This window comes from Eschrichtius robustus, chromosome 14 (assembly GCF_028021215.1).
Source record: "Eschrichtius robustus isolate mEscRob2 chromosome 14, mEscRob2.pri, whole genome shotgun sequence".
Taxonomy (NCBI): Eukaryota; Metazoa; Chordata; class Mammalia; order Artiodactyla; family Eschrichtiidae; genus Eschrichtius; species Eschrichtius robustus.
In genome coordinates, this window is record NC_090837.1 from 7,445,327 (window position 1) to 7,466,411 (window position 21,085).

General features: G+C 40.9%; 1 protein-coding gene across 4 annotated transcripts in view; it reads right to left on the reverse strand.

Annotated features, from left to right (window-relative positions):
* CCDC62 (coiled-coil domain containing 62) overlaps positions 1 to 19,629 on the reverse strand; it is a 42,709-nt gene extending 23,080 nt beyond the window's left edge. The window contains exons 1-8 of one of the 4 annotated variants that reach the window (XM_068562961.1): positions 19,586 to 19,629; positions 16,635 to 16,827; positions 13,672 to 13,838; positions 11,484 to 11,585; positions 8,858 to 9,029; positions 6,738 to 6,839; positions 2,041 to 2,129; positions 1,575 to 1,690 (exon numbers count right to left, since the gene is read on the reverse strand). In XM_068562961.1, the coding sequence (XP_068419062.1) occupies positions 1,575 to 1,690; positions 2,041 to 2,129; positions 6,738 to 6,839; positions 8,858 to 9,029; positions 11,484 to 11,585; positions 13,672 to 13,838; positions 16,635 to 16,725 (839 nt within the window). In that variant the 5' untranslated portion in view covers positions 16,726 to 16,827; positions 19,586 to 19,629. Of the gene's footprint in view, positions 1 to 1,574; positions 1,691 to 2,040; positions 2,130 to 6,737; positions 6,840 to 8,857; positions 9,030 to 11,483; positions 11,586 to 13,671; positions 13,839 to 16,634; positions 16,828 to 18,708; positions 18,852 to 19,214; positions 19,375 to 19,585 lie in introns of those variants that run through there. The other 3 variants (XM_068562958.1, XM_068562960.1, XM_068562959.1) reach the window with 3 other exon arrangements.
* Between the last annotated feature and the right edge of the window lie 1,456 nt (positions 19,630 to 21,085).

Here is a 21,085-nt window from a genome sequence, read left to right on the forward strand (position 1 = left end):
ACTGTACTCACTATCCACACTGCAAATCATTATCTTACTGTACATATTAATATATATCTAATTAATCAGATAGCGACTTTCCTATTTTAACTATATCATTCACTGTTTCATACATATAAAAGTTTTGTCAAAAGATTCTTAAGGTTTTTTTTTTCACATGTAGAAGCATTTTTAATCCTCCTGGAACCTAAGACAGCCTTTAACATACACTAAGCGTTCTGTAAATACTTGTTGATTGATCTGTTATTTCTCTTCCTAATTCACAGTTAAATAGACGTAAAGTCAGGATTGAAAGGCAATGGAGAGTCAAGGTACAACGATAAATTGGAAAGTGCCAAATGTGTTCACCATACTGCATTCATGACCATCCCATTTATCTGCTGGATACTTATGTATCTATATATTGAAAACTGGTCTAAGGTAAAAATGACACCACATGTGCATAAAATAAAAATCATTGTGATAAACCTTTTAATAAATTGTCAAAGTTTTTCATGTCACACCTATTCAGGTGTTCTAATCTGTATGATTCTGATCCCTCCTTCTAGAATGGGATAAGCCACTTTACGTTCTTAAAGAATAACCTCAATCATCTAGCCCAGGTACCTCCCAGGGGAAATGCAGTGCAAAAAGGAAAAAGAGCCAATAGGTTAGGGGCTTTTGCCTGCAAGAGGTCGCTGGGTTGGTCTGGTGTTTATTCGTAGCAGCCACAGCTGGGATACAGAGCAATGGTGCAACAACCCCCAGCAAAAGACCTCGAAGAAGAGTACAGCAAATGCAGCAAAGTGCGGGTGAGTCCCCAGTCCTACTGTCTGTAGCAGCAGCTGCTCCTTACATTCCTCCCTGCAACTCTGACCACCCCCATCCTGAACTCCACCCTCCGGGGAAAGGAGCTGCGTCATCCAACCCAGCTTCTGCGCCTATGTGCGGTGATGGGGAACTCCCTGAATTCCTGTTCCTTTCCGTGACTCCCTGTACCATTTCTGCTTGTCAAAGTGGACTCAGTTTAACTGTGGGGCAGTTGTATGCTTGTTAAATTAAACCAGACCTCATATATTTATATTTTAATTTTACAGAAACCAATTTAATTCACACACTGCCTTTTATAGGTAAGAGTAGACATCTCCTCCTATTAACAAGGAAAATGGGAAAATCAAGCTGAGAGCAGAGATCACCCTCAGCTGAACTCCTACTGCAGTTATTTATACCATTCTTTGGCATTATTTTAAGCAAGTACCATGCCCAATATATCTTCATTTTCCCTATTCCTAGCCCGTGCCTAAAATACTGAGTGCTGAATGAATGAATAAATGATTCATCTCTGTAATTTCTATTTTAGCTCAAAGCCTTCTACACAAGCACACAAATAATGTGTTTAATGAATTTAATCAAATGGTTAAATTAAGATCATGCCTAAAATTCTCACTACAACCCAGGATTAGCTCACATATATTTATTCCCTACTACCTACCAAACAGTACTTAAGTACTGGTCCACAGCAAGTACTTAACAAATATTGACTGAATGACGGAATAAAACACAAGATCATATTAATAGCATCATACTAAGATTACCTGGATTCCAGGGCCTTTGATTCCTCCATCTTTGAGTCATATATCTGTATTAATTCCTGAGAATTTTCCACATTGAAATTAAGAAACTGCAGGTCACGCTGTTGTTTTATGTAAATCTGCCGTAGATATTGATACATCAAAATAAAGTGTAACAACAAAGCTAAACTGAGCCAACAACTGGCACTTTCAAATGCCAAAACAGATCAGATAGTGACTAAAGAAGTATGCTGAATATGTTTGCTTTTATTTTTCCTATGTTAGCACTGAGATTTGTTAATGTAACTAGTCTCCTAACCTTTCATTACCATAAGCAAGACCCTATCTGCTAGGTTAATATGATATACCTTTAATGTAGTCAGGATTCCAAAAGCATCATAAACGAAATCACTGGGCATACACTTTTCCTAATTTGATGTTTGTTTATAAGCGTTTCCCACCTAATAGAGAAGGTTAAGTGGGAACCTACCTGTCTCAGATTATGCAGCTCTGCGCTCATGCGTTCTTGCTTTGACTTTGCGATATCCAGTAACTCGTCTTTCCTTTTTTCTCTCTCTACTATTTAAGAACAAATATTATTAAAACGTTTTTCACCAGCCCATATCATCACAAACCTCTTCATTTCCAACAAGTTTATGCGCGGCTAACTTTTTTCCCCTCCTTCCTGAATTTTAAAATTGCAAAATGGATGGCTGGAAAGAGCTTTAATCAGTGATTCTGACTAGATCCTTCACCAAATTTGAAAACTTTCACAATATAATTAATGTTAAGTCAAAAAAGTATTCAAAACTGTACCAACTCTCTGCTCAAATTACGTGTGTGTCTGTATGTAGATATGCATAGAAAAAGGCTGAGAGCAAGTATACTGAAGTATCAAATTAAGTTATTTTTTAGATGGAAGGATTAATGACAATTATTTTCCTCTTTTTTTTTTTGAGGGGGTGGTTTCTAAATCTCTAAATTTAATACATATTACTTTATTCTTTACTTACTTATTCACATTACACAGGTAACTTACAAATGCATTTTCCTTGTAAAAATCCAAACAGCATATTACCTTTACCAACAGAAAAAAAACTAACATTACAGGGGCAAAAAAAAAAAAAAAAAAAATCACTATTTTCACCAGTATGTAAGTCAATCTGATATAATCTCACAATCAGGCCACTTGTATGTATTCTCACTGAGCAAAAACTGAAGATATTTGGACCTATGAGGTGACCCCATAGGTAGACAAACTTGTCTTTCCATTTTAATGAAAGTCCAGCACTCCTTTACAGACTTTCTTTTTCTTGAAAACTCTTTACCTGATGGGTAATTAAGATTCAGAATTTTCTTTAATATACATAGTATTACACTCAATTTTCTAGCCCAAAAAGACAGAACAGAGGTTTTTTTTTTTTTAAATCTTCATTCTTTTACAAAGACCATAAACATTCTGCTGAAACGCAGACACTTCGCTGTTACTAGAGTTGGGGTATGAGAAATCAGTATTTTAAAAAGTTTCAGAACTTGGCAGATGAGAACCCCCAGAAAGGAAAGATCGAAAGTGCTATACGAAGACTTGTACGGGAAAAAAATATTAATATTATGCTTAAGGGGAAATAATTTCATTCACATAGAAGTGATAGATCAACAATAAATGTCTCACCTAAAAAAAACCATTATCTTTATAAGAAGTTCAAGCTAAATGCATAAAATGACCCTTTAATTATTAATACATGAATCGGTTTTGAGAAAATCAGGTGCAGCCTAAATCAAAATTTACAACTTCTATGGTTTATTAACAAAGCACCTTTTCCACATGTCATTTTTCTCATGGATGAAAAAGAATACAAATATTGATTATTATCGCTTTACATTTGGAGCGTCACAGAAACCATTTAAGGACAAAGGCATGAGCTTTGCTGGAGACAGCAACTCTACTGAGACAGCTTTTCTGCAAAGTGTCTGCTGGCGGTCACTGGGGACCAGGCGGAATAAAGCGTGAGGAGGGATCTGTGAAAGCCACCACCTCCTGGCCAAACACGCTTAATACTCAGCCCTTCTGATACGGGTCTGCAGCATCACCTTTTTCTTTTTTAAGATTTTTTTTGATATGGGCCATTAAAAAATTTTTATTTATTTATTTATTTGGGGCTGCATTGGGTCTTCACTGCTGCACGTGGGTTTTTCTCTGGTTGTGGCAAGCGGGGGCTACTCTTCGTTGCGGTGTGCGGGCTTCTCATTGCGGTGGCTTCTCTTGCTGTGGAGCACGGGCTCTAGGCACGCAGGCTTCAGCAGTTGTGGCACGCAGGCTCAGTAGTTGTGGCGCCCGGGCTTAGTTGTTCCGCGGCATGTGGCATCTTTCCAGACCAGGGATCGAACCCGTGTGCCTTGCATTGGCAGGCGGATTCTTAACCACTGCGCCACCAGGGAAGTCCGATGTGGACCATTTTTAACGTCTTTATTGAATTTGCCACAATACTGCTTCAGTTCCATGACTTGGCCTTCTGGCCACGAGGCATGTGGGATCCTAGCTCCCCGACCAAGGATCGAACCTGCACCCCCTGCATTGGAAGGCAAAGTCCTAACCACTGGACCGCCGGGGAAGTCCCGCATCATCTTACTTTTAAAGGTAATCCTCGTGCACAGAATTGAGAACGTGGCACAGTGAAAGCCACGGCGTCGGATTTAAAACTTACGTCTCTTCAATTCTGAACTTATTTCTTTGCATTAGGTGAGTCAACACCATAACAAAAGCCTACAGTGCACTTGCAATGTTTATGTAGAGTCGCATTTAGTTTATGTGAATTCAACTCTATGCACAAAGAAAACAGTAAAACAGTAGCTCTTTCTCGGTGGAAGTGACACCCTCAGGGCGTCTGGGACTCCGGGCTGCTCTCAGCTCTACCCACCTCTTCCGTTAACAGCATGATCACACACTGGGTGCATTCCCAGCACTCAGAGATACTTGTTTTGGACACAGCACAGCCCCTAAACAAAAGCCAGCTACTTTATTTGGCATTCAAGGATAATTTTAAATATATTTCAATACTGCCTTAATCTGACTTTAGAATAATCTACTGTTGCATGAAATAGAATTGTTTCCTTAGATCTGATACTTTCGTACGTGGCTGGGTTATCTGGGTTTGGTCAAAGTGGAGTGAGTCCGCCTATTTCACAAGTTGGTCACTGAAGACAAAGAGGTATGGAACTCTGCTGACACCTGCCTGAGCGGGCAGCCTAAGGAAGACAGCACAAAGGAAAGGGTGCTGAAGTCTGGACCTGCCAAATTCTGATCAAGCTTCTGTGCCTTTTACTGCCTGGGAGACCTTCACTCAATCTCACAGGGCCTTGTTTACGGGACTCGCAGGGCCACAGAAATGTAAACTAGTATCACTGTTTTATTTGCGAACTTCTTATATGCAACATGTACAAATGAAACATGTCTCTAAGCCTCTGTGAAGAACTTCATCTTCAACAAGAGGAAAAAGAAGTTTTGAACTTAGAAGTACATTTTTAAGACATCTTCCAACCTTGAATAAAATGTGTTAATTTTTAGCCATGACACCTGATAGCATGTTATCATGTTAAGCCTTTAAAAATTCTTTTCAGGCTTTAATTCACTTTTATAATTTAAACACACAAAAATTGTTCTGAGACAGTGGTACGAATAGAAAAGATATTTAAGAAATCAGCTTAGGAAATGATAAAAAAAATATTTCACAAAATGGATTTATGAGAGTATTATCTAAGAAATTACATATACTTTACCTAGTAACACATAATAGAATGAGTAAAAATAGATGAACCAAAAAGAAAGGAGATTATTAAAATGTTCTGTAAATGTTTTTCCTTCCTCTGACCTCGCACAACATTTTATTCACAGCATCTGTAGAGCACTAAACTCTCTTTGGGCCTATGAGCTTCTTAGTCAACTAGCAGAGTGCCTGGCACACAGATGCCGATCCAAAGATTGCAGGAATTCAACTGTAAAGCTACAAACATATGTATAGATGTATATCTTTATGTAAGCATCTGTAACAATGTAAGAGATAATTACTTTGAGACACAGTAATCCTAGAAATAATGGAAATAGTGACCTCTAGTGGTAGAAAACTGCATTTCCCCACTCTTCTAATCCCATGAGATTAAAATTAAGAATTTCATTTTATTTGAAAAAAATGTAATATAATACTGTATTCTGCCCTTTAACTTATAGAAATGTAGTCTCTTCCTAGCAGGAAAGACAATTGAGGGTAGGTATGAGTAGACCCAAACATGTTCACCTAATTAATTAAATTCTTGTTTCTTTTGGCCACACCACATGGCATGCGGGATCTTAGTTCCCTGACCAGGGATCGAACCCGTGCCCCCTGCAGTGGAAGCGTGGAGTCTTAACCACTGGATCTCCAGGGAAGTCCCAGTTCATTTAATTTCTGTTTGGAACTTTACCTCCAAACCTATGATTTTCTTCATACAAACTACCAAATTAAAGTCTAACAAAATCTTCTTGGCTGTCAGGGCCATATATAGATAAGCTCTAAATATCAGTGATTCTCAGTTGGGAGCAGAGAAAGGGGAGGCTAGAAACTCTGACATACTGGGGTGGGTTGGGGTTAGAGTGTAGGAGAACATGGCGGTGAGGGAGAGTGGGGAGTGCCACTTTTATGTTTATCAGAAGGGGGCCTAAGTTACACACCTTACTGACAAACTTGCTTTTAAGTCATGAAAAATTCATCTCCAACATTATTATTTTGCGGTCATACTGATGTAACAAAACACATGAGTACTTTCCAACTGTCGTAATTACAGGTGGTCTATTTGCAAAATTGAAAAAATGTTGAATTCCTAATTTTTATCTAGTATTTGCAAATACTTGGCTCATAAGATTCTTTCTTATTGAACTTTTAAGCACAAGTGCTATGTTTTTAGTGAGCTAGTATAGTCACGCACTCAAGCTGGAAGGGAGAGCAGCTCATTTCACAGAAGAGGAAACAGAGTGAACTGGGAGGCAGGATAACAGCTTTAAAATTCCCTGCCTGGTCCCTCCTCATTTCTCAAAGGGTGTTAAAATAAATTAATTAAATACATAAAGTATTTTGAGAGAGGTACAATTCATTTAGCCCGTCATGGTAGTATCGTAGAACGTTCAGGTTACTTAAACTAATTATCTATTTTTACCAGTAAAAACCAATTCATCATGCAGGCAACTTTTCTCTTGCTTGAGGCGAATGATCTCTTCTCGTTGTTCATTATTTTCTGTTGTCTTTTCATTTAGATCCTCTTCACAAATAGGGGGAAAAAAGGGGGAAAAAAGTCCTCAAATAAATACTAGTTCCTAGAAGAATATACACTGTGAATACCTCTCATGTCCTCCGCACCCGCTTCCAATTAATATGAAGTCCTGTTCGATCTACAGCCAAAATATGTCCCTCATCTAACATCTCACTGCACCCCCAGCAGTGACCCTGGCCAAGGCTCCCATTGTCTCCCTGCTCGAACCCTGCCTCTCCCTTTGCAGCCTACTATCCACGGAGCCATCAGGGCCATCTGCTGGCGTCGCTTCTCTGTTACAAGCCCTTGTGCTACACTTAGGAGGAAATCCAAACTCATTACCTTAAGGCCTGCACAGCCTGGCCCTGCCCTTTCAATCTGTTCCTTACACTGGCCCCAACCTCAAAACCCACCCCAGGGCTTTTGCATTTGCTGTTTCTTCTGCCTGGAAGGTCCTGGCCCAGATCTTTGCACGACTGGTTCTTCCCATCATCCAAGTTTCAGCTCTAATGTTCTCTTCAAAGACGCCTTCCCAGCGCACCCAAACTAAATGAGTCTCTTTCCCTCACTCTCTAGTACACTATCCATGATGCTGCTTTTATTTTTTTCATAAATATTGAATTTATAAAACAAGACATAAAAGTTGATAAAACAGACTTCTTTTTACTTTAAATCTTACCTAGGTAAACACAGCATTCAATAAATACTTAGCGAATGCCTACAGTGTAACCCAGGGGCTGTGCTATTAACTGTGGGTCCAAAAAAGGAGAAGACAGAGTCCGTCCCTGCTGTCAAGGGGCTTATAGTACGATTATGATTTTAGCTGAAGCTACAAATGGAGACAAAATTATGATTTACCACTAGTCAGGGCATCATAGGAACAAGATTTTAGGAGGTGGAGTTTTTTAAATTAAATCTGCCCCGATAGCCTTTCACAATTTGAACAGCAACTCCCTGCCTCATGAGGGATTCCACCAGGGACAGAGGCGGAGCAAATGCACCATCGCACGGCTCTGTCATTCTAAGTTTGCTTGTTCCACAGCAGGAGTCAGTCTTCGTGTCTAATGTGATGACCACTTATAAACGGGACAGTCTGGGTGCAGATTTCAGACCTGGATGGCGCCTCCATCCAACAGCTTCCCCTGCCCCACAGTGGGGAAAGGCCAGAGAAAAGTGGGCCTCCCTCCACATCCTCTGCAGACGAATATAAATTTTTACTCCATCACCTAGATCCATATTCCAGTCCACAGCACTAACCTATCTGGCATACCCAGCCTTCGTTTCATTAGAAAACTTCAAGTAGTAGAAAAATAAACTGTGGGGTTACTGTGAGAATGAAAATAGAACAGGAGGACACAAAAGGAATTCCCCCCAAAATAAAACATGCACCAAAAAGCCACTCTGGGAGTTTGTGTTGTTAGTGGTAACTCCTCACCCCTCTCTGCATTCCTCCCTCGATTTTTTGTAAATCCCCCCACAGAGGATTGTCTGACTCTGGGTTCAGCCATGTGACTCACTCTGGCCACAGAATGAGGGGGAAGTGATGGTATATATAGGTCCTCCCATCTTTCTGCTTCTCTTAAGCTTCTGCCTTCACCGTGGGAAGAAATGCCCAGGCTAGCCTACCGGGCAGGAGGAGATGCCCCAGTGGAGGAGCTCAGCTGGGCCCAACAGAGATCAGCCAATTCCCATGTGGCTTCCAGATACATGAGTTTCTCAAATGCTCGTGGTTGCATGCCACTGAGATACTGTCGTTGGTTGCTACAAAGCGTATAGTAGCAAGAGCTAGCCGGTACAGCAAAGGCAGGATTATTTTTAAAATAGAACGCATTAGGCAGTTACCCCCAACTCTGTTATTTATCTTGTAACACAAAAAATTGCAGCATAATTCTATACAAATGAAATGAACATCTCATGGTAGGACCTAAAGCTAACAACAGACCTACTCTCAGTTATGAGATTAAGTGAACCCAAATGAAGAAATATATTCCCAAGATAAAATGCTTAAATTTATGCCTCTTCCTTACCTTTTAGCTTATTGACTTCAATCTTAAGTGTCTTCAATTTCTGCTTATAATCTTGCTTTTCTTTCACAATACAGGTCTCCACCGCCTTAGCGTCGCGTAAGGCATGCTCTAACAATTTAAATTTACCCGAACAGTCAGCAATGTGATTGACTGCCTCGATAATATCTTTGTCCTACAAACCAAATTCGAAAACTGTTACATAAGATTTTAAAATTCCAACTAAACAATAAGAAAACACTACACTTATTAAGATCTCATTGCGGGAGAGGGATAAATTGGGAGATTGGGATTGACATATACAAACTACTATATGTAAAATAGAGAATGAGTAAGAGCCTGCTATAGCACAGGGAACTCTACTCAATACTCTGTAATGACCTATATGGGAAAGGAATCTAAAAACAAAGAGTGGATATGTGTATATGTATAACTGATTCACTTTGCTGCGCACCTGAAACTAACACAACATTGTAAATCAACTATACCCCAAAAAGAATTAAAAAAAAAAAAAAGATCTCATTGTGTACCCGGTTTCATTCCAAGCACTTTCCATGTGTTACCTCGTTTAATCCTCACGGTAACTCTCTGAGGTAGGGACTATTGTTACTCCCCACATGACAGAGGACTCGACAGTAAAGTGGACACAGTTATACAACTGGTTAGTGACGGAGTTCCGATTTGAACTTAGCCGGCTGCCCCTGAAACCATGCACGAACCACCATAGTTTACTGTCTCACAAAGTTTAGAAGCAAACATTTGATTACCTATGAAACTGTAATAGCAATAGGAAGGCTGGTGACCCTTGAGGGGGCTTATTCTCTGCATTACAGATAAATCTCATAGGCCCTCTCTTCCTCCCCTTCTTTTCAGCTTGTTAAAATGACAGACTCCAAGACCTTATCCCAAACCTACCCAATTCAGAACCTCTTATTGTTGAGGTGGTTGTTTTAATTACATAAAAGGTATCTATGTGCTTGTTGAAAAGCAATTCAAATAACACCTGAAAGTATAAAAATAATAAGGGGCTTCCCTGGTGGCACAGTGGTTGAGAATCTGCCTGCCAATGCAGGGGACACGGGTTTGAGCCCTGGTCTGGGAAGATCCCACACGCCGCGGAGCAACTGTGCCCGTGAGTCACGATTACTGAGCCTGCGCGTCTGGAGCCTGTGCTCCGCAACAAGAGAGGCCGCGATAGTGAGAGGCCCGCGCACTGTGATGAAGAGTGGCCCCCGCTCGCCGCAACTAGAGAAAGCCCTCGCACAGAAACGAAGACCCAACACAGCCATAAATAAATTAATTAATTAATTTTAAAAATAAAAATAAAAATAAGCAAAAGTACTCCCCCACCACTCATGTGGAATAACTATTACTTGCAGGTTTTACCTTTGCTTAAGGACAAAGGTTTCTGCGATAGCATCCTATATGCGTTCCTAAAATACTTCACAGTCTGCACATCTCACGTTAGGACTTATGGGAAAAACAGGGTTTGGGCAGACCATTCAAAAACCGATGGAACTCTGTGATCAGACCAGTAGCAAAGAAACAGTAGTCCTGTTACGTACAAGAACACAGTTCAGCAAATGCCACTGCAGACACATCAGTCAGGCAATCCTCTTCAGCTTCACCAGGAGTTTGCTATGATGGACACTGTAGAGGTTGCTGAAGCCAGGAAACTGGTCACTACTTGATTAAAGACAATTCTATAGATTTTAATATTTTCTTTTTAATTTTATGAAAGCTTGTCCCTGATCGCTCAAAAACATTAATGTGCTGGGAAAAATCACATATGAATCAACATGAGTGTCCCATTACACCAAAATCACTCCTCTAGCCACCTGCTGTTCAACACGTGTTACCACATAGAAGAGACTTTATCAATCACTGTTTATGGCATGTTAGTGACTACATCAACTACTTGACTGCTAAGTTTTCTTCTCAATTAAAAACATATTAACAGGCTTCCCTGGTGACGCAGTGGTTAAGAATCCACCTGCCAATGCAGGGGACACAGGTTCGAGTCCTGGTCTGGGAAGATTCCACATGCTGCAGAGCAACTAACCCTGTGCACCACAACTACTGAGCCCGCACTCTAGAGGCTGCGAGCCACAACTACTGAGCCCATGTGCTGCAACTACTGAAGCCCGCGCGCCTAGAGCCCATGCTCTGCAACAAGAGAAGCCACTGCAGTGAGAAGCCTGTGCACCACAACGAAGAGTAGCCCCCGCTTGCCCCAACTAGAGAAAGCCCGTGCGCAGCAACGAAGACCCAACGCAGCCAAAAATAAATTAATGAAAAAAAAAAAAACATATTAACAAGCAATTTGATAGCTAATGACTTTATGAGACCCGGTAATGGATACCTCAGAAGAAACCAGCTGAATGCAGGCATGCTGGACCGTGGAATGGGCCTTGGAGACAGAGACCAACAGTGCAGTCCTGCCTCCTTTCAGTGCCTTGGGGCATCATTTTAAACTTGTTTCCCGCATTTCTAAAACCAGAATTTAAAAAAAGAGAGCAACATTGATAGCTCAACCTATCTGAGTCGCTGTGGGACTTCAGTAACTTAATGTACATTGCTATCAACTACAAAGTGCCTGGCAAGTGGAAGTATCATGATTCTGAATTACCTTCAGCTTTATCATGGTGGTGAGAGCCTGTTCTCGAGCTTGCAATTGTCCCACTTGAGCAGAAAGTTCCACTAATGTGTTGCTGAGATTTTCGTTTCTAGCCTACGAGGGAAAACATAAAATACTAATTGAGTCATTTAAAAGCTTTCATTACTCTCACCAGCCACAACCTGTGCTCATTCTTCTGTTTTGTTTTTTCTGTTTAGCTTTTTTAGTAACAAAGCGGGCTAAGTAGGCAGTCATCAAAAAGGAACACAAATATCTATTTCCCCATTATCCCCAGCATCTTCTCAGTATACTTCAGTTTTGCCCTACTGAATTCTATCAGTTACGTTTATAAACATGTCTACTTCCTAATGGTCTTTAATGTATACTTCCAGGTTGGCAAGAATGAAAACTGGATTAGTAAGAGACTTCCTTTGCTGAAATAAAGTAGCATTAATGAACTTTTGTGCATCTTTACTCTATGTTGAAATAATTTCTTATTGGGGTATTCCCACTTATCAGGGTTTTTTTTTATCCATAGATCTAGATTTGATATAATTATTGTGTACATAATGTGTTTATTGGTTGGGAAAAAAAGAATAATCAGGCTTTTTAAAAGAGATCTTCATGGAGGAAACTTAAATGCATGTTACTAAGTGAAAGAAGCCAATCTGAAAAGGCTATATATTGTATGATTCCAACTCTATGACATTCTGGAAAAGGCAAAACTCTGGAGACAGTAAGGAGATCAATGGCTGCCAGGGGTTGTGGCAGAGAAGGAGGGAGCAGAGCAGAGAGGGTTTTTAGGGCAGTGAAACTACTTCTGTATGACATTACAATGGTGGATGCAGGTTATTATTTGTCAAAACCCACAGAACGTACAACACCAAGAGTGAACCCTAATGTAAACTATGGACTTTGGGTGGCAATGATGTGTCAGTGTAGATTCACTGATTGCAACAAATGTACTACTGTGATGCAGAATGTCCACAGTGGAGGAGGCTGGCTGGGGGAGGGGGCAGGGTCTATGAGAAATCTCTGTATATTCCACCCAATTTTACTATGAACCTAAAACTATTCTAAAAAATAAAGTTTATTAATTAAAAAAAAAATCTTCCTGCTATGGACTGAATTGCACCCCCCGCCCAAATGCACATGTTGAAGCCCTATGAAGCCCTAACCTCTAATGTGATGGTGTTTGGCGGTGGAGCCTTCAAGAAGTAATTAGGTTTAGATGAGGTCATGAGGGTGGGGCCCTCATGATGGGATCAGTGTCCTCATAAGAAAAGACACCAGAGAGCTTGCTCATGTACTGTCTCTCACCCTGCCACATGAGGACACAGTAAGAAGGTGACCATTTGCAAGCCAAGAAGAGAGCCCTCACCAGAAACTGACCAGGCCGGCACCTTGATCTTGGACTTCTAACCTACAGAACTGTGAGGAAAGAAATTTCTGCCCAGTCTATGGTACTTTGTTATGGCAGCCCAAGCTGACTAACATGCTTTCATTTTTTAATTCAACATATCAAGAGATGCCAGAATAGTTTTCACTTATTTTATAGCTAGAAACTGTCTAGAAGAGTAATCTGAAAAAAACTTTAGACATAAAATCTATACAATTAGTATGAGTTATTAAGACTCACTATATTACCAAGATCTATACTGATATCATTATGAAACAAGAATATGAAGGCTATAACAACAACAGAAAAGGCTTTCTCACTGCGTCTCTCAAAAAGCATGAGCTCAAAAGATAGCTGATGACTCACCAGCTAGAAATGAAAACTGAAAAATCACTCTTACAGATTTTATTCCCAATATGCGCCACTAACGTGCTATAGATATTTGTTTCATCAGATTAGACACAGTTATTCAGAAAGCATAATTTGAAGCTACTTGATGATATGGATCTCAGAATCTGAGAAAGGCTTTCTAAAATAACCCATTGTTGATAAAATGATAGATGCTTCCAAACAGATGGCCTAACAGTTAGAAAAGGGCTGTAATGAAGCTTCTTCTCCAAGACAAGATAGCACTGGCAGCTAATCAAAGCCCCACAGTGAACACAAAACTATGATGATGGATGGATGGATATACTTTCATACACACGCACATGCATTTTTAATGGAAATATTTAAATCTAATTTTTCAATAACTGAAACACAAACAGAATTTGGGCTAGGGAAGCTTATCTTAAAACCAACCTCAAGGTCTTCAGAGAGGAGAGTGGAATGGGTTGCCTTTTGGGCCATTTCTTGAAGCTGTAGTTGAGTCTTTTGAAGAGTACTTTGGCATTCAATGTGATTCGATTCAAGGGTTTTTACCTTCTTTGTGAGTGACCTGATTATTTCAGTTCTTTTATGTAGTTCACCTGAGGGAGATTTCATCAATAACTTACTTGGGGTCAGATTTGAAGCTGAAAATGCATTATATTCAAAACACATGGTTAAAGGTTAATACTTCTTTTAAAAGTTTTTATTACGAAATGCACGGTATTGTACCTTAGTCAAGAAACAGAACACCAGCAGCAACCCAGAAGGCCCTGTATGTCACTTCCTGAACACAATCTCTCCAATTTCCCACCTTCCTAACCACCATCCTGATCTTACTCATTTCCTTGTTGGTTTTTTTTTCCTTGTTTTTTATTATAGTTTTACTATCTATGACCACATCCCTAAGAATAGTTTAATTTGAACCATATGTAAATGGAATTATACTCTATGAATTCTTCTGTTTGCTTTTTTTGGTCAAGATTATGATCCTGGGAATTCCCTGGCGGCCCAGCGGTTAGGACTCCACGCTTTCACTGCCAAGGGCCTGGGTTCGATCCCTGGTTGGGGAACTAAGATCCCACAAGCTGCCTGGCACAGACAAAAAAAAAAAAAGATTATGATCCTGAGATGTATCCATGTGGCTGTAGGTAACTCCTGTTCGTGCACTGTCATTGCTGTATAATATCATTATATGATCATGCCAAAATGTATTTATACATTCTACTACTGGTGGCCATTTGGACTGTTTCCACTTTGCAGCTATGATGTACAATGCTGCTCTAAATATTCTCCTACAAGCATCTTGGTGCTTTTGCAGGAGTTCCTCTAGAGCCTCGATACTCAAAATGTGGCCCTTGGACCAGCAGCAGGGACATCACCGGGGACCTTGTTAGATACACAGACCTATTATATCACAATCTACATATTAACAAGATCCTTAGGTAATTCATGTGCTTATTGAAGGGTGAGTAGATTTCCTAGAAGTGGAAATGCTGGGCCATAGCTATGTATATCTTCAACTTTACCAGAACTGTCAAATGATTTTCCAAAGTAGCTGTACCAGCTGACATGCCCACCAGCAGTGAATGAGCCTTCCCTTGCTCCACACTTTTACCAATACCTGATATTTTTTGCCAGGCTGGTAAGTATAAACAGGTCTCATTATGGTCTTAATTTGCATTTCCCTAATTACTAATGAGAATGAGAACTTTTTTGTACATTTATTGGCCATTCAGTGTTCCATGAAATGCCTATTCAGGTGTCTTGCTTATTTTAAAACCAGATACTGATGGTTATACAGGCAGACCTCGGAGATATTGCAGGTTCAGTTCCAAACCACCACCATAAAATGAATATCACAATAAAGCAAGTCACACAAATATTTTGGTTTCCCAGTGCATATGAAAGTTATGCTTACAGTATATTGTAGTCTACTAAGTGTGCAATAGGATTATGTCCAAAAAACAATGTGTATACCTCAATTTAAAAATAACTTATTGCTAAGAAATGCTAACCATCATCTGAGCCTTCAGCGAGTCGTAGTAGTAACGTCAAAGATTACTGATCACAGTTGACCATAACAAATATAATAATAATGAAAAAGTTTGAAATATTACGAGAATTACCAAAATATGACACAGAGACACAAAGTGAGCAAACGGTGTTGGAAAAATGGTGCTGATAGACTTGCTCAGTACAGGGTTGCCACAAACCTTCAATTTCTAAAAATCATAATATCTGCAAAGTGCAATAAAACGAGGTATGCTTGTATATAATGTTATCTTTGTTCTTTAATATGTTTATATAAAAGATATTAATTATATAAGATATATTGCATCTAACGTACAATCATATTAAATACTGCGTTTATGTGTATCTACATTGGGTGGGTGTGGTCAGAATAAAATCAGATGGTCATCAACAAAATGGAAAAATTACTCATATTTAGATTGTCGCATTTACAGAATCCTTTTTGTAATATAAGTAAAAAAGAAGGCGATATATTGTTGTCTTTCTATTAAACAGATCTAGTATTTTCCCCTCTAGCACATTCTAGTATTAATGCAGTGTCAGTAGAACATTCAGACTTTAGGGCAGCACGAAAAGGGATGACAGTTAAAATATGGTACAAAAGGAAATTTTTGTAAGCCATTTTTGAGATTGCTCTTATTTTAAAAGATGACTATTTCAGGTATTTGAGATCAAGTTCAATACCAGGTTTAAAATCTTTGAGTCAGTTCAAGAGAAATGGCCAGTTCTGTGGCATCTTCATTCATACTTTAGCTCAAAACTAATTTCCTTCAGGTGCACTCTTGACACTCCATGTTGACTGAAGCTGCCCAGCCCTCTTTCTACAGTTAAGTACTTTGCTTGCCCTACTTTAATTCACATTGTGTTTGTTCTGTTGTGAGTGTTCATGATGTCATCCTATCTTCAATTAAAATAAACTCCAGGGACTTCCCTGGTGGCGCAGTGGTTAAGAATCCGCCTGCCAATGCAGGGGACACGGGTTCGAGCCCTGGTCCGGGAAGATCCCACATGCCGTGGAGCAACTAAGCCCGCGCGCCACAACTACTGAGCCTGCGCTCTAGAGCCCGTGAGCCACGACTCCTGAAGCCCGCGCACCTAGAGCCCGTGCTCCGCAACGAGAGAAGCCACCGCAATGAGCAGTCCGCGCACCGCAACGAAGAGTAGCCCCCACTCGCCGCAACTAGAGAAAGCCTGCACACAGCAACAAAGACCCAACTCAGCCAAAAATAAATAAATAAATAAAACATAAAATAAACTCCAGTGCAGCAGGGATTGTGTTGAGATATTCCTATCTTTCCCTTGAGCCCTTTTAACGTGTTGGCATGTACAAGTGCATGACACATGCTGCTGCATATATGTCTGACCTTCTAATTTGCTGCAACGTTCTTCCAAAGTCAACACTTTCTGCCGATCCTCTTCCCATGAAAGAAGTTGTCTTTGATGTACTGCAACCATATCATTGAGCTCTCTATCTCGATCTTTTAATTCTCCAATGAGCAGCTGTAGCTCTCTCCGTTGTTTCTCGATAGTGGAAATCTCAACTTCTGACCCAATGCTCTAAACATAGAAAGTGGCTTCACGTCAGGATAAAACTAATCAACATAAATCGGCCAAGGCATATTTTCCAAACAATTATATCTTCTTTTGCTGCCAATTCAAGGTAGTTAAATTAACTACGTTTTATTCACTGATTATAACATGGCATCAAAATTATGTATATTTAAAGCAAGTTCACACCTACTGTACACTCTGCCTCTATCACTTTCTGTCGTACCATTTACACCACTCTTAAAGAGTGGGACCATTTGTAAAACCTCCATTGGTTAATCACAAATGAACCCATTTCTGCATTTTTTTTTCTTTGCTGTCAACCCCCTCCTTGTATCAATCAACAATATTATCCCTCAGCTTGCCCCAGAAATTCTACCGCAGTCAAGTAAAGGGAAACAGGAAGTAATTACTGTTTAAATGTAACTGATCCAAACTCAACATACCTACTTAAAAACAAATTTTGTAAAGGAAAAATTTCGAATATACGCAGAAGACAAGAGAATAGTACAATAGACTCCCATTTGCTCAGTACCTAGGTCTTTCTTACCACTATCAAGATTTTGCCACATCTGTTTCAATTTTCCTTTATCTTTTTGTTGTTGATAAAAAATACTTTTTACTCTTAGATATTTTAGTATGCATCTCTAAAAATGAACGTTTTTATATTACCATGATGCCATTTTCATGCCTAACAAAATTATCTACGATAACTCCTTTTAAGCATACATCATTTTAAAGTCTAGTGCAGTGAAGTTGGTCTGACCTGAGTTGGAATCCAGAATTAGCCACTTAGTGGCTCTAAGACCTTCGGTAAGTTACTTAATGTCCTTAAGCCTTAATTTCCTTGTCTGTAAAATGGTAATAGCAGCATTTTAACTTCTTAAGAGTTGTGTGGATTAAGCAAGATAATCTCGGTAAAGCACTTCACAGTACTTGGCACCATTGTAAGTGTCATTAAAAATTAATCAATAGTCAATCTAAGAAAGAAGTGGAAAATTTTATTTGAGCCAAGCTGAAGATTATAACCTGGGAGACAGTCTTTCAGAAAGCTCTGAGAACTGTTCTGCCTGTAAGAGGTCAAAACACAGTTACAAACACTTTCAAGACAAAGGGCTACACATCAAAATAATATATTGACCTTTACACAATGCAGATCTGCGCATACAAGGCAAGTAGTGGGTCACTGTGACCCCTTACAGGATTGAGAAAGGAATGTTATCTCCTAGGGAGTTCCTTGCTGACACCAGGAGAAAATAGCTTTTTTTTTTTTTTTTTTGGCAAGCAGGCATTCCTACGTCTTCTAAAAGGATCTAGTTAATGTATAATGCAGATGCACAATACACACCAAAGCGGAGGAAGCAGTGGCAAGACGACAGAGAAAACTTTATGTTAACTTTTTCTTGTCCTGCCTTAAAATAATTTTGTTCTATCATAAATGACCAACAAACATTAGCTAGTATTATCAATATTATTTTATTATTAAGGTTGTAAGTCACATTCCAAAGTATGGTACTGTCCCCATCTATGAAATAAAGAACTAAAAACAAAACAAAAAAACCCAAAAACCGAATCACTATGCTGTGTACCTGAAACTAACGCAATATTGTAAACCAACTATACTTCAATTAAAAAAAAAAAATAACTAAAAGTGTTACTTTAAGAATTCTACCTTAAAGACAGTAGTTTAAAGTTCACCAGAGGCCCATGTACATCATTATTGCTTTCTGAAAAATAAGATTTGTAAATAAATAATAATGACGAATGAATTACAGTTTCTCACTAAACAGAGAAAATGGAATTTGGAGTCAAGGGATTCCAAGCCACAAGACTTGAATTCCAGTCTTTGGTAAGCCACTTCACTCACTCACTCATTCAACAAATATTTACCGAGCGCCAAGTGGCTGGGGACACAGCAGCCGGCAAGGAGCACGTATTCTAATACAGGAAACAAGCAACAGGCCAAGCGTGCAAAACACGTTCATCTTATCCTATGCCGACAACTGCAAATCTTGGGCAAGTTTACTTTCAAGACTTTTTGGTAAAACGGTCTATCAGAGTGCTGCTCCACTCGCAGGGTACTGTGAAGCAAGTGAAGCGCAGGAAGCGAGGAGGTACATAGAGAAGCAGCTCTACAAATGCCCAATGTTATCGTTAAAAAGCGAGTACCCAGTACTCGCGACTCGACTCTCCGCCTGGGCTGAACAACCCATTTTCATTAAGGTAAGGAAACTGATGTGACGCTCCGTTTTCCTTCTGCGTCCTGGGTATTGTTTTAAATTTTAAGCAGAAACGATTCCTGAATAACCCCAATGCACGTCGTCCCCGCGGTCTGCTCTCCTCTCTCCCCGGGACGCGCCGGCGGAAACGGAAAGCGCGGAGCAGCGGCCGCTCACCTGGCGCCCGGCCAGGAAGGAGGCCGAAGGGTTCATAGGTGTTTCCTCCGCCCCCGGAGAGAGTCGGTGTGCGCAGCGTCACCCTAGAAACGCCATCGGCGCGCCTACCCGGAGCGGCGGGGGCGAGCCCCGAGCCCCGCGCCCTCGCTGGCCCAAGCAAGCTCGCCCAAACCGCCGGCCCCGCGGAACGCGCCCGGCCCACTCGGCCTACGGGCGTAGCCGAGCGGCAGCTCCGGCTCTCGCGACACCTCGGCGGCCGCAAGACCCCGCAGGAGGCCGGTTCCCACTCGGCCTCGTCGGGCGCGGCCCCCGCCCCCCTCCTGGCGTTTTGTTCTTCCAAATCCGGGCCTGGGGGCTCTCGAATGGTTTACCTGGAGATGTAAAAGCCATTATCCCGGCCCGCAAAGAACCGTTCCTCACCATGACCCAGGGATTGATGGAGCAAATGAAGGGCTGTTTCTGCCCCGTCGCCCTGGCGTGTGACCATGTGCTCGCTTACTTACTTCCCTCTTTCCCTCCTAAACTGTGAGCGCGGTTGCTCTAGCTGCTGTGTACACTGGGCAAGGAGAACAGTTCCTGGCATTCAAACAACAAACAGATGGAGGCAGACGCCACCCTTGGTAGTTAATAGTCAGTTGCTGGCCATCCCAGCAGACAGCTCTAAACTTAGAATCACAGATGAAGAGAGAGAGAAAAAAATTAAAAACGGTTTTTTTTGGACTCTTGATGTAGCTCTTTTGTTAAATGATGATGATGTACCCCTTGGGGTGGACGTGCACCCATTGGGGTGCTCGTGCACTCCCTGGTGTACATCAAATGATGATGTATCTTTTAGGGTGGACGTGCACCCCTTGGGGTACATCAAATGACGATGATGTACCTTTTGGGGTGGACTGCACCCCTTGGGTGGACGTGCCCCACTTAAGATGGACGTGCACCACCTGGCGTACAGCCGGGGAGGGTGCCGTCCCCCTTGGGGGTGTGCCCAAGCTGATTTAATCAGCCCCTTGGCTCGCGTGATTCCTATTGTTAAATCAGCCCCGTACATCAGGTGACTCCCATTGAGTCAATCAGCACCATTTATCACGTGACTCCCACATGTTAAACCAGCCCGCGAATCACGTGACTCACACTGATTAAATCAGTCCCCATGAGTCATGTGGTTCTCATTGATTAAATCGGCTCCCTTAAATATCGTGACCCCCACTAAATCAATCGTCCTTCTTAAATCTCTTGGCGTTCATTAAACCAATCAAACGCCTTAGGTTTCCTGGCCCCTATTAAATCAATCTGCCTTCTTACGTCTCAGGGCATCCATTAAGGATGATTGATTTAATTAGGGTCACCATATTTACCAAGGCAGATTGACTCAATGGGAGTGCTGTCCCACGTGGGCGGGTGCTCAGGCGCCCCTTGGGGGACCGTGCACCCCCCCATCGCTGTATATCAAATGATGACGTACCCCTTGGGATGCACTGCACCCCCTGGTGTACAGCCAAGGAGGGTGCTGTCCCCTTGGGGGGGGTGGACATGCGCCCCGTGGGGCAAGAACCTTGACACTTAACCGTGACTATTTACCACATTGAGTTGAAGCTATCTTCTCGTTGTGTTTCACAGTCACTCCTTCTTCCCCCTTTTACTCTTCGTTATAGAGGGACTATGAAAAAAATGCTTATCGTATTTAACCCCTGGTCACTCACCCCCTACTGCTTAACCCATAAGATGGCATTTCTGGCAAGACAAATTACGAAACAGTCTTAATAGTATTTCAACTTTCCTTTTTGGTTGACTGTGAATTAGCAAAACGTGCCCTTGTGTTCATAAAAGACAATCTGAACATGGAAAAACAAATTTAAAATTTCTTACCTTGA